General features: G+C 33.3%; 1 protein-coding gene across 1 annotated transcript in view; it reads left to right on the forward strand.

Moving 5' to 3' along the window:
- Positions 1-12,960, forward strand: part of CFAP54 (cilia and flagella associated protein 54) — a gene marked incomplete at both ends in the record, with an annotated part of 109,035 nt that overhangs the window by 64,460 nt on the left and 31,615 nt on the right. The window contains 9 exon segments of the mRNA XM_082752042.1: positions 565-759; positions 1,516-1,603; positions 2,040-2,246; positions 3,817-3,883; positions 6,273-6,455; positions 8,455-8,541; positions 9,558-9,680; positions 11,072-11,125; positions 12,470-12,674. Coding sequence (XP_082608168.1) covers positions 565-759; positions 1,516-1,603; positions 2,040-2,246; positions 3,817-3,883; positions 6,273-6,455; positions 8,455-8,541; positions 9,558-9,680; positions 11,072-11,125; positions 12,470-12,674 — 1,209 coding nt within the window.

Consider the following 12,960-nt stretch of genomic DNA (forward strand, 5'->3'; position numbering starts at 1 on the left):
CTTCCCCTTCCCCTTCCCCTTCCCCTTCCCCTTCCCCTTCCCCTTCCCCTTCCCCTTCCCCCCCACTCTCCCTTCCCTTCCCCTTCCCCTCACCTTTTCCCTTCCCCCTTTCCCTTTCTTTTCTAAATCAGGTTTCAGTTGTTACTGAGAATTAGAAAAAAACACAGAATATAAAATTATATATGAAACTCTTTAACTGCAAACTGTAAGCCTGATTTCTGATGATTTCTGTCTCTTGGTTGGATTATATATTTTTTTTTTTTTTGTGTGTAACTGTATCACTTGTCTTTCTTAAGCCAAACCTTCAATAGTGGATTGACCGGCAGCTCTTACCAACTTATTTTCTCTAACTGGCTACATATTTTTATTTGTTTGTGCTCACCAGTGAGTTTGATTAGGAGACATGCAAACAGAGTAAGAACATAGGAAACTAGCTTAAATTAGTGCACAAAAGAATCATATATTTGTTTGAATACACCACATTTGGTGTGGAAATATTTGTGGTGCTGGTAATAATAGAATACTTTTTTTGACCTGGTCACATAAATTGTTTTTCTGATCTAGAAAATATTGGAAGAGCAACAAGTCAAATCTCTCCAAATAGAAAGCTGGAATTTAAAGAGGGAGCTGAACTGATATTTCTACCAATACCACATGACCTTTCTCAAGAAAAATTTAATTTCTCCAGTGTGGTTGAGAGTAAACCAATACCACAGTCACAGTTTCCAGTAATTGTCTCTTCCTATGAACAAACAATTGGTAATTGTTTTTTTATTAATTTCTGTTTACAGTTAATGTGTAATGTCACTCTACCTATCTGTGCTCTCTGTTTGTTCCGGTGTTATTTCCCTCTGTCAATTATAACTGTCTGAAAAGTAGTCTCCAGAAATACACAACCTTTTCTCTTAATTCTGAAAATCTGCATTAGATCCTAAACAAGATACTAGTTGGTTCATCACATCTACAGTTCTCTCTTCTTATGAACAAGCATTACTTCAGTTGTGTTATGCTGATTAATTCCAAATTAAAAATCTGTAATGCTTAAGGGAATCATTTTAATTCCATGACATTTTTATTTATTTATTTATTTTTTCTAGGAAATAGGCCTTTCATGTTCTGTGCATCTGAGTATGAGAACCCAGTTACTTGGTGTCCGTCTTACCTTTCTAGTATGGCTTTACTCATATATTTAAAGCTCAGCCTGAGAATGTTTTCTCAGTCTGAGAAAACAATAATACAAAAATTTAACAATACAATATATAGAAATTAATTAATTAAAATTTAATAATACAAAAATTGTAAATACATAATACTCTTGTCTTTTGAGTTAGTAGGAATAAGCAATTGTACATTTGAAGGCAAAATGTGCAAGCCTATTAAATCTTTCTGTGATATTCATGCACTGAATAACATGACAGTGCGTGTCTACTTTTCATGCAAAATTTGTTCAAGATTCAGTAACTAACTTAATGATGTGACAATATTTTCTCTCATTGATGAAATAATAAATAACAGGAATCCTTGAAAAAAACAACCAGAGAGACCTCAAGGTTCAGGCTTTACATGAACTTGGAAATCTTCACTTTTATGCTGGAAACAAAAGGTACACTTTTACTGGAATTTAAAAGAGCAGGGTTTCATTATTTGATTGTCATTCTTACACACTTGAACAGTTTTATAAATTCTTGTGCTGTCTTCAGGTCCATATAACTTTTCTTTCTCTCACTCTTAGCTATATTTTGACAGATTTTTCTCTGTAAATAGTTCATCTTTCTTTGCTAGCTAATTATAAGATTAAGCATCTCTATATGTTTTTAGGAAGTAATATTTATCTCCTGACAATTTAATCTTAGTAAAAGTCTGAATGAACGTGTTGAACACCAATGGTATCTTTGTGTGCTTAGAAACTGTATTTCAGTTTTTGACCTAATCAGAATTATTTATATATCAGGCAATGAAGGTAAAATGAAGCCAGTCTTATCTTTCACTTTGGAAAATGTCAGCAATATGATGAGTATGTTTTTTTTTATGTGTTACAGAGCTGCTTTTAAATATTGGTGTCAAGCCCTTGATGAAACACTCAACATTGCTGATGCTCTTAACAACTGGCAAGAGTTAGGTTTTCCAAAAAATGCTAAAGACTACTTTGCAGTTGGAAGATCTACTGATATTAGTCAGAAATTTATTTCTCAGGCAGGAATTTGGGGATGTTTACATGCAGCAGTTTTAGTGGCTAAGATAGCTCAGTAAGTACTTTTTAAAAAAAATATTTTGCATATATATATATTTATATACACATTTCTTTCAAAAGAACTACTTATCCAGAACATTAAGCAACTTGAAATTAATTTAAAACACTAAAGAGTTGCTATAGAAAAGACTCAGCAAAACAAGAGGAATTTTTCCTTTCAGGAAGAAAGTTGCTTTTTTGGCGAACAGTATTTGTTCCCTTTTCTGGCGTGCTCTTCGATCGTAATTGCAGCTGTATTTCATATGGAGAGATCATTGAAATAAAACAAAATGATAAAAAGTCATAAGCACAAGGATTTTACAGTCTTATTGATTTTCAATTGAAATATCACATCTCCCAAGTCATTGCACATATTAAATATTAATGTATCCTAAGGACAGATTTACTGCCTAAAGTACTCATTTTCTGGTGAATTACAACTAAATGAAATTTGAATTACTGTATGAAAGTCTACCATCAATAAATATTTCAGTACAGTACTGCTTGACTGCTGGTAAAGCACTAAGGATGTAATTCTAAGCTGTTTCTCAATATATCATACACTATATAAAATGTACAAAATATAAAACTTAGAAATATCCATGCCAATTCTAAGTGACCTTAGAAACATTATACCATGAAAAGGTAGAGCTTCATTTGTGTAAACTACATTAGCTGGGCAACAGGGCCTATTAATAACACTGTAAAATATCTGTAAAGTGAAGTACCTTTGAAAGCATTAACATGGGTATTTCAGCATGAAATGACATTGTGCAGCTCAGAATTAGCCCTCAAGAGGAAAAGGAGTGAGTTCAAGTTGATTCTAAACCACGTTTGTGCTCTTCTCATTCTGAGCTGTGGTGCAACCTAAGGTTCAGTTAGGCAAGACCCAATCCTTAGCCACTTTTAAAGGTGCTTCTGGCACATATTTGCTGCACTGTGCCTTTATTACTATTATGTCCATTCCAACTCTTCATAGGGATCTGGAGGAAGCAATCCTCTCAGCTTCTTGCTGAAGCAGATCTTTTTTACTCAGACCTAACTTGGGCTGTTAGACATCCTTCCCTTTAGTTGCAGTTTCTAGAGCAATTTATTCTCAGACTGTAAGATGCAGATTAAAGGACTGAAATTGTATTAAAGATTTTGAATATTATAAATCAGAGGAATATCCTAATACCATGACGGTGAGATAGTTTGTCGGATTCGTTTAATCTAGGTAGACAGCTACCATGTGAAAGCCCATGTGCTGGATATGTTAGGCTTTATGGAAAGAAACACACTTTGAGTTTCTAGACCTGCTTTATCTTTCTAGTTTTGGATGAGATTATTTTTTGCTCTTAAATTGCCTGTTTCTCTCCCTTAACTTCAAAGGGAATCTAGACAACTCCCTTTGTCTGGGTATGCCTTAGGTCAAATGATTGCTTGGATGACATGGCAGAACACCTGTCTACAAAACAGGCAGCTGTTTTCCAATGTGGAAAACATCTAGACTGTTAGTATCATTATTATACGAGATAAAAAAAAAAAGTTTGAATAATTTACATTGATGGACACGTTCATATTTCTTACAATCTGTTGTACTTTAGGTATATAACAACATCGAATATGAGATTAAGAACTAAACACTGCTATTTTTCTGCTATACTCTTTAAGGTACGTATACGATTTCAGTTAGAATTCACAAATGACAAATTGCTTCTAATATTTAAATCACAATAACCCTCTATTAAAATATTTCTTTTCTCACTTTGATTGACTGAAGGAAACCTGGAGATCAGAGGTAGTTGACAATTTATGCACATTAGATTAGATGTATTTATTCTGTTTTTTAACATTATTCCTGTACTAAAGCCTAAAAATTATCACTTCAATGAGAGGCGAGTCTCTGAGAAATAATGAAATACTGAAAAGTGAAGATAACTAAAATATTTGGCAGTCAAATATATTTTTCTTCTCTTGAAGTTTTCTGCTCAGGAAGAGGTGGATGGCATCAACAATAGATGGATGCTGTCATTGATCTGTACAAAGTCTTCACAGATTGTCAGAAATTTTCAATCAGTAGAATAGACTCTTTACAAAAGGATTTTTTTTGGTATTTTGTTTAGCATTGAAAATTATATTTCTAAAATATCAATTGCATAAGAAGTTTGCTCTAAAAAAATGAGGGTAGTCAAAATTATTTATTTTAATTTACAAAGAAAATAAGCCTATTAAAATTAAATTTGAAAACTTTCAGAAACAAACTATGAATGAAAAAGAAGAGTTTCAGTTTACTTCTAAAGGGAAGTTTTAAGATATCAGTACCAAATGTGATATTGGAAAAAGAACCAGTATTCTGTCAGTTAGACTCCACTGGGGTCAATACTAACTCATCCCAATGCAGTAATAGGAAGTTAGTTGACTTCCAAACAAACCAGTGTCACTTTCTAATATCTTGTGCCAGCCACAATTGTGATTGTTTGACCTGTTTGGCTGCATTTAAAACCTTGTTAATTTCAGCAAAGGGAGAACAAGCTGAAGAAACAGAGGCAAAGGAGAATTTTGGTTAGCTTCTAGCTCTCTAATTGCAGGTGGTACAAACCTGAACAATTTTGATTCCTCCTTTTGACAGAAATAGTAGTAACAGTTTGTTGCAGCTGTATAAAGGTAGAAATAATTGTGACTTGACTGAAGTGGGTCTGATATTAATTGGGATAGGAGCACCTTGCAGGGTGAAAGTCTTGAAAAATGTAATCAATTACTGTCACTGAACCTTGCCAAGTTCAAGCCTATAATTTGTTCTGTGATTTGGAAAGCTCTTTTATAACCTTATTTAAATTCCACCTCTCTTATTGACTTTAGGCTTGTTAATATCTCAGATCTGAGTATGTCTAGCATATCATTGCTAATTATGATATGATAAACGCAATTGGGAAGGAATATCCTTCATATAGACAATAGGAAGACAATAGACAATGTTAGTTTTCCTCCCTTTATAAGGGAGGAATATTTAAGTTCCTTCCTTAAAGTTCACGTCCATTTTAAATTATATCACTGAAGATGCACTAGCTGACCTAGTTAAAGGCTGAACTAGCCTTTGTTAGTATGGTAGGGTCAGGTTATGTGGCAGAGAAGTAGTGGCAAGGCTTGCTGCCTACAATTTTTACATTATACATTATTTACATTTACATTATATATATTTATTTATTCAGGAGGATAACAGTACATGCTTCACTTAGTTTAGGCATTTTAGATGAAATTTCCATGTATGTACAGTTTGAAATACTGTACTCAGAATGACTTTAAATGCAATCTGTTAAAGGCTGAACTAGCCTCTAATTGGCCTTAAAGAGGCCAGAAGTCTCTCCCAGAAGTCACGATTGAGGTGATTACTCAAAAAGTATTTAAGGATTAGTAAAATCAAACTACTGCTCTTAGTTTATGGAAAAAATAACAAAATAAAATAAATAAAAATAAAAAAAAGATTATGCATTTTTTGTCTACGTTTTCCTTGACTATGGAGATGCTTAAATAAATTATTAAATTCCTTCTGTGTGCTGATCAGAGGCTTTTCCTAAGAATTAATCTAAGAAATCTTTGTAAGAATCCCTAGCAATTTATTAGTAGTTTTTTTTTGTTTGTTTGTTTGTTTGTTTGTTTTCCCCAGTGCTTCCAGAGATTTATTTGAAATGTTTTGGCTTGGAATCTGAGAGAAATGCGATTGGCCTCTTAGGAAGATTTCACATTACCTGGGGAGTACTGGTTGATTTATGATTATTTTTCTGCACCTAGATCAGTTTCTCAGTTTTGCAGTACCATGAAATGCTGTCCATAGACTAGTTACAGCTTTTTTTTTTTTTTTTTTTCCTCACCATAAACTTCACACATAAAGCAGTGATCATTTTAGTAAAAGTATTTTTCATGTGTTGTCCTGAAACAGCTGGATACTTTGCATTAACTGAGTTTCATTTATAAGTCATTTATAAGTCTAAAGAGTCAGAGGTCTTTAGTGTTTCTTAAATGCCTACACTTCTTTTTACATGCAGTTAATTATTATTTTCAGACCCTGTTTAGAGCTTCTCTTCCACACCCCACATCTGATTGTGACTTTGCACAATATGAAATTAATATGCTCATTCCTGGAATAGATTTGTTCTCTGATCGCTACAGAGCTGATGTCTCTACTGTAGTTGCAAGTCTGAATTTCCTTATGTTCGAACTACACTGTGCAAAACAAAATTTAACAGTAAGTATTAGTTTATGATATTGTAATTATTACATTATTGTATTGGATATATTTATGACAAACCACGGAAGCTCTAGTAAAATACCTGTATGGTTAGGTTCTGTGGCACCTTGCTCACATTCTCTGATTACTCGGTATGGACTGTTTTCACAGTTGCCCTCTTACATTGATTATGTGGCCATTGCTTCCATTTAATGACTGGCCACTTCCAGTTTAATCCAACTTCTTGCAAAGATACATACGTTGGAATAAATAGATTGAAAAACTTACTAGTATCGAAAAGGTGCAAGTCTACATCTATTCCTGTTTGCACCTGTATGCTCCAACAAATTTTCTTACATCATATCAGGTAATTATTTGATATCTCTGTAAATAAACTCCTGACTTGACACAAAATTTTGCAGCAAAAGAGGTAGATAGTTTTCTACTGCTTTAATGAGAAGAAATCACTCAGGCAAAGGTCCTGCAAGTGTCAGAGACAGTGCAAGGGAGGGAAGAAGATCATGTGGCTGGCAGCAAAAGAGTAAGGAAAGATTAGGGGGTGAAGATAGGAGAGAGGTTAGAGAGGAGGAAGCAGCAAGTTACTCCTGTTTTTGTCGGTAAGCCATTTGTTTGATTGATTTCTTCTGGAACTTCAGGCTAAACATCTGTTTTATCTCTGGTAGTTGCTTCTTTCCATCCTGCTTTACCAGAGTTCACTTTGTTACTAAGTTCTGGCTAACTGCCCTCACTATGGGAGATTGAGTGAGATCAAGGAGCAGACAGTTACCTGGAGGCAGGGACATTTAATTTGACTGCTTGCTTCACACGGCATGCACATTTTTGATTCCTTTTGCACTTGCACTAGCAGAATATAGATCTGGGCCATAGATCATGGTCAAAGCAACAACAGTTTCAGCAGGATGAGAGCTTCATTTCCACTGAATATTTAATGTGTTTGAAGGTTTTGGATGGTGGGCACTAAGAAGATTTGACACAAATCAAAATACATCAGGATTAAACTTTTATTTAAAAAAATAAAATACTTCAGAGCCTCATTTTGAAGAAGCACTTCAAACTGCATTTGGAAACTGTTTGGGTACAATTAAAATATTTGCCTGAAGCTTTTGTAATCCAAATTCTGAAGCTACTTTATGAAAAACTGAAAGTGGATTTGACAAAGAAACTAACAGTGCTGTTAGTGTTTTCCAAGCTCAGAGACATTATAAAGTGAAGAAAAATGTAAAAGCTGAACAATAATTAAAATTTGGAAGTTCTTTAAGTTTGAATAAGTAAATATATCTGTTAGAAAATAATCTGGTTTTTGTTTGTTTGTTTGTTTGTTTGTTTCTGAAATCTTCAATAATAATAAATACAGTGTGTGTTTGATAGAAAGTTTTATTTATTTATTTTTAACATTCATGTAGTTGTCTCTACAAAAGTATTCAATTTGAAATGAAAGTAAATTAATTTGTCAATAAGTCTCATCAGCATCCAGTTTATTTTACAACTGGTATCATTTCACTTAGACAATTACTAGACTTCATTGTGTTTATTTTTTAAAGCTCACAACATTTTATTGTTTTGTTACTTATACAGAAAAAGTTACGGAATCAAAATGCAGGCAGTTTTAGAACCCCCTGTTATCAGGATCTTTACACTCTTACAAACACACACACACACACAAAAAAACCAAACAACAGCCAAACAACCAAACCAAAAAAAACCACAGACTTGAACCAAGAGAATAATTTTGGAGAAACTTTGCATTCTACTTTTTGTATCTGTATATAAGATAGTACTAAGGAATTAAGGGTTAGCTTTAGTCAGCTGAAGAACTTCATAAAAGGTTCATCCTTCATAGAGTGTAAGAGAAATAGTGGTGTTAATTCTGCCATGTGGAAGTGAAAGCAGTATTCCTTTATTACCAATGTATTTGTGATCTATAATGGCAAAGTACATTTCTGTAATTGTAAGCTTTATGCCATTTATAACTAGATGACCTAATATTTTCCTACAGATTTTACCATTGTTCACATTATACCAATACTTTGTTTCTGAGATTTGTAAGGACCCAGCTAAATGCATTGAAGGAAGAATCTTCAAGGTAATCAAAGAACCTTTCTTTTTATCACTACATGTTGTATTTGAAATAAATGTTTTACCTCTTTGTTAAATGCAGTTGATTTAATGTTTCTTCATATATCACTACTATGAAAAGCATTGCTTTAAAGTTCAGCTGATCCTTAGTGTTTCTTAGTAACTTGTTCTATTCTACAATTTATTTTGCTAACTGCAAATATTTATATTCTTAATTTTTGTAGGATGCAGAATTATTTAGATAGTGTTATTGCTGGTGTTTTACAGTGAGTGTTAAATACTTCCGTCATTTCTTTCTACTTTCCATTTAACAGATATTAACATTAAAGATATGATTATTAAAGATTTTTCTGTATTTAGATCCGTACTCATTACTTGATATTTTTTATCTTCTTCCACTGTGCAAAACATAATCTATTTGTTCATAATGTTCACTTCCAGATCTGTTGTCAGCATCCTGGTGAAACCATGTTGTCAGACTTCTGGAACAGACTTTTATCATTTCACTAGTGTTTTCACTTTTTTTCTTATCTTTCATAATCCCTTTTTGTTTTCTTTTTCAAAAGAATCTAACTTGTAGTAAGAGTTGAAGTATTACTGGTTTTAGATATTTCCAGGAAATGCTGATATGGATTAGGAAGAATATCTGAGTGGCATGAGACTAAGATGAGCAACATCTGTGAAACTGATTTTGATAAGGGGGCTGATCTTGGACTGTCACTCAGAGTTCTAACCAGATGAATTAAGATCTTTTCCTCTGTCAGGAGCATGTTTCTGAAGAATGTGGTGGGTTGTTCTTTTACCCTCCTCATTTGTTTAAAGACTCATCTTTAAGATTTCACTTACTCAGTAAAAAATGTAAAAATTTCTTTCCATTGAAGAACATTCTCCATCCATGTACTATTCCAGTAGCCAAATCTCCTTGAAAATTACCTTTAAATATACTATATTTTGAGCAAAAAGATTAACTATTTTTTGTTGTTTGTTTGTTTTAAACCAAAGCCTCTGTTATTTTTTTCACAGATCAAAGTACTTACAGATATAGGATTTTTTACAGAGGCCTTTCATGAACTGTCTTTGCTTAACTGTGGAGAAAGAATTCCATGGAAAATACCAGCAGGGTACAGAAAGACTGAACAAATAAAGGTAAACACCAATAAAGTATAATTTGACTGAACCATAACACTCAGTTCTCGTCATGTAACTGCAAATACGCCGAATCTGCAAGTCATTACACAATCTCAGAAAAATCCTAAATGTTACAAAAGTAAAATATTAAAATGTAAAATATTAAAAATGAATATATTAAAAAATAAAATGAAAATATTTAGCAAACAGTCTGATTTTTTAACTCGCCAGTGTCACTTTCCTACTAATTTCAGGGGAAGATAAGAACCTGAAATCTAATGCTTTTCCTTATAGTACAAGCTTCATTACGTTTTCACAAAGTTGAGCCTTAATGAGTTAGCATCCTCACTGGAGAGGTGATTCTACAATCTCTCTCTTCATTGGTACATTAAGGAATGCATTTAATCCTTACTGATGCTAGTGAGGTTAAAATACATCTTTAAGTCTTTTTCTGAATTTGAGTATTGTCTGAAGAGCTCATAGAGTTAGGATGAGGTCTGGTCAATTTTGTCACGTGATTTAATGAATCCCACCTAATGGGGTTCACAGATGAATGTTTGGGTAAACAGCAGAGAAGGTTCACCATTTGGGCTTTGGCTAAGGTGTGACACAAATAGAAGATGTGTGCTTGCTGGACTTTTGTACAGCTCTCAGAATGAGGAGAAGGACCCACTTTCCAGGGAATGACAGAGATGGTATAGGGTTATATCTGTCATTGGAGTTAATAAAAGAATTAATAAAAAATAGAATACCACTGACAGTTATGTACAGAGCTCTCAGTTAGGATGAAGACTGGAAAGGATTTTTAAGTCTACCTTTTCTTTCCTCTCAGTAGACAGATTTGTCTCCTGGTGAAAAGGTAAAGGGTTTTTGAGCAGGGATTGGAATTAGGGTTAGGGTTCAGAAAATTGAAGCACATATAACCCAAAGAATATCTGTTGTTTTTATAGCCCTCAAGGGAATGTTGAAGTCTCAAGTTCATTTTGACCTGTAGTGCTTTCTTTCATTCCATTCACAGTTCTGTGTGCTGCTGAATAGCAGTGGAGGCATGTGCTAAGTCTGGAGTTAGGTTTGGGACTCAGAAGTGTAAAGAACATGAAACACAACTGGTAGTTGGTGGCTGTAGAGTTCCCAGAATTTGGATTTTTTTTGGTTAACTCCTCTGCCTTTTTCTTAGCTTGATTCAAATTGAAGAGTCATGGTGAATGGCATAGGAGTTGCAGGGATAGATCTGGGTCTAAGGTTATTGTTCAGAAATGTAAAGCCCATAGAAGCCAAGTAATTGCTGGTATTTTCAGAGCCCTCAAAGTATTGTTGGAAATGTGCTATGCTTTTCTACTGCTCTGCTAACTTGCTTATTTTATACTCATATTAAGCACTTTTTTTTTTTTTTTTGTCCATTTTTACAGGCCTTACAGAGATTTGACTCCTCAAAATCTCTCTTGACTGTTACAAATTTACAGGTAAAAAAATAATCTTGAATATACTAAAATTTGCATTCTATACATAAAGGTTTATTTCACTGGCATCAGTTAGAGATTATTTGGTTCAGAAAATAAATCTTATTAGCAAAAAGCAGTAAATAGAAAACATTATTCTCAACAGTTTACCGTTTCATAAATTTTAATTGTTATGACTGACCTCTTAAGGGAGAGGCAACTTTCATTATCGCCTTTTTTCAGACGGGAATGGTATTTGTACAAATCTGTGCCTTGTCTGTGCAAAGCATACTGGTAGAATTATTGATGTTTCATCGTGATATGTAGTTTCTGTTTTTCATTCTGCTAAAATACCAAGAGCATCAGTCATCTGGCCTTTTAATTTCTATCAGAGCTGTCTTTGTAGGTTTGTTCTAACTCAGATTGGGGCTGAAGTCCATTTTTGAAAAAAAAAAAAAAAAAAAAAAAGAAGAAAGGAGGTGAATCTGTAAACCAGTTAATCAATAGTCATTTCTCTTTTTAATTAAAATTACATGTTCATCCAGATTTTTTTTTTCATTTTAATTGTTTTCTTTCACTTGTTTGTCACAGATCCATTGAGCCCATAGAGGTAAATGTTAGCAGAATGAGGAAAAGAAGCTGTACCATAAAGACAAACTGTTGAAGTAAAAAAAAAAAAAAACACTTTTCCCTTCCACTTTCATCCCTTTTATTTACAGTATGGTTGTGTTTCCTACAACAGTTGATATTAGAAGACAGAAATGAGATGTCTATTTTGACAGCTTTTGATTTCACTTGTTTCAGATTTATTTTGTGAAGTTGTGCTTTATTTCGAAGTTTTGAATTGAACACTTCAAATTCTGTATGGAGTTCTTATTTGTCCCCTCATGATTTTGCAAAGCTGTATAGACTTTCAGCTTCTAAATTTATTAATCTTAAGTGAGAATAGTAAACTCAAGATAAAGGAAGGATGTTGTAATGAATAACATTTTTTTTTTCCTTGCCTCATCTTTCTAGTTAGGGTCAACTGTAGCAGCAGAGCTTCCTTTGAGTTACAATTTATGAACTGCACATTTACCTCCGTATTTTTTGCTTTACCCTAGCTAAAAGAGCACTATGAACAATGTAGAAAACAAGAACTCACATAGAGGAATAGATGCACCTTCTATGGGAAAATGGATCATTGCACCTGTAGCAAGTGCTGCTGGGGAGTGAATTAAGTTTGGGAAGGAAAACATCAACTAATGACTAAGATCATATTACTAATATTACTCATGTTAATTGTTGATAAACATAGAAGCAGAATGTGCCCTCAACAAGTGTAAGATATGTCATTTCAAATAGTACCAATTATTAACTTTCTTGTAGGTACTGGAAGACATATTTAATTGGAGTCTGTCTTTAACAATGCTGCCACTGTGCAACCAACAAATTATGAATAAATTAACCTTAGCCAAAATGCATTTCATCATTTGCCTATCTGACACAATAAATACTATACCTGAAAAAGTGGAAAAACACATCTATTCTGCTGATAACGAGCCAAGTGGAGTTACAGCCTCAAATGTAAAAGGTAATTATAAGGGTGGTGGAAAAGTGGATGTATTCTGCAACTTTTCAAGCATAGTTTTTTTCACTTTTAATAACTGCATATGCATTAAACTGTCATATTTAAAAAAAATATTCAGATTAGATGTTGCTGAACATATCAGTCTTTTTTTGAAATATTAAACTATAAGATTTTTCCAGGCATTTTAGCCAATATAGCTAATATTATTACAGCTGCGTTCCAGTTTTGCTGACTTATTTTGTTATTGAAATAGAGAAAAAAAGGGCATATTCTTCAAATTTCTGAAAAT

Source organism: Aythya marila (assembly GCF_965140915.1).
Source record: "Aythya marila genome assembly, chromosome: 1".
Classification (NCBI taxonomy): Eukaryota; Metazoa; Chordata; class Aves; order Anseriformes; family Anatidae; genus Aythya; species Aythya marila.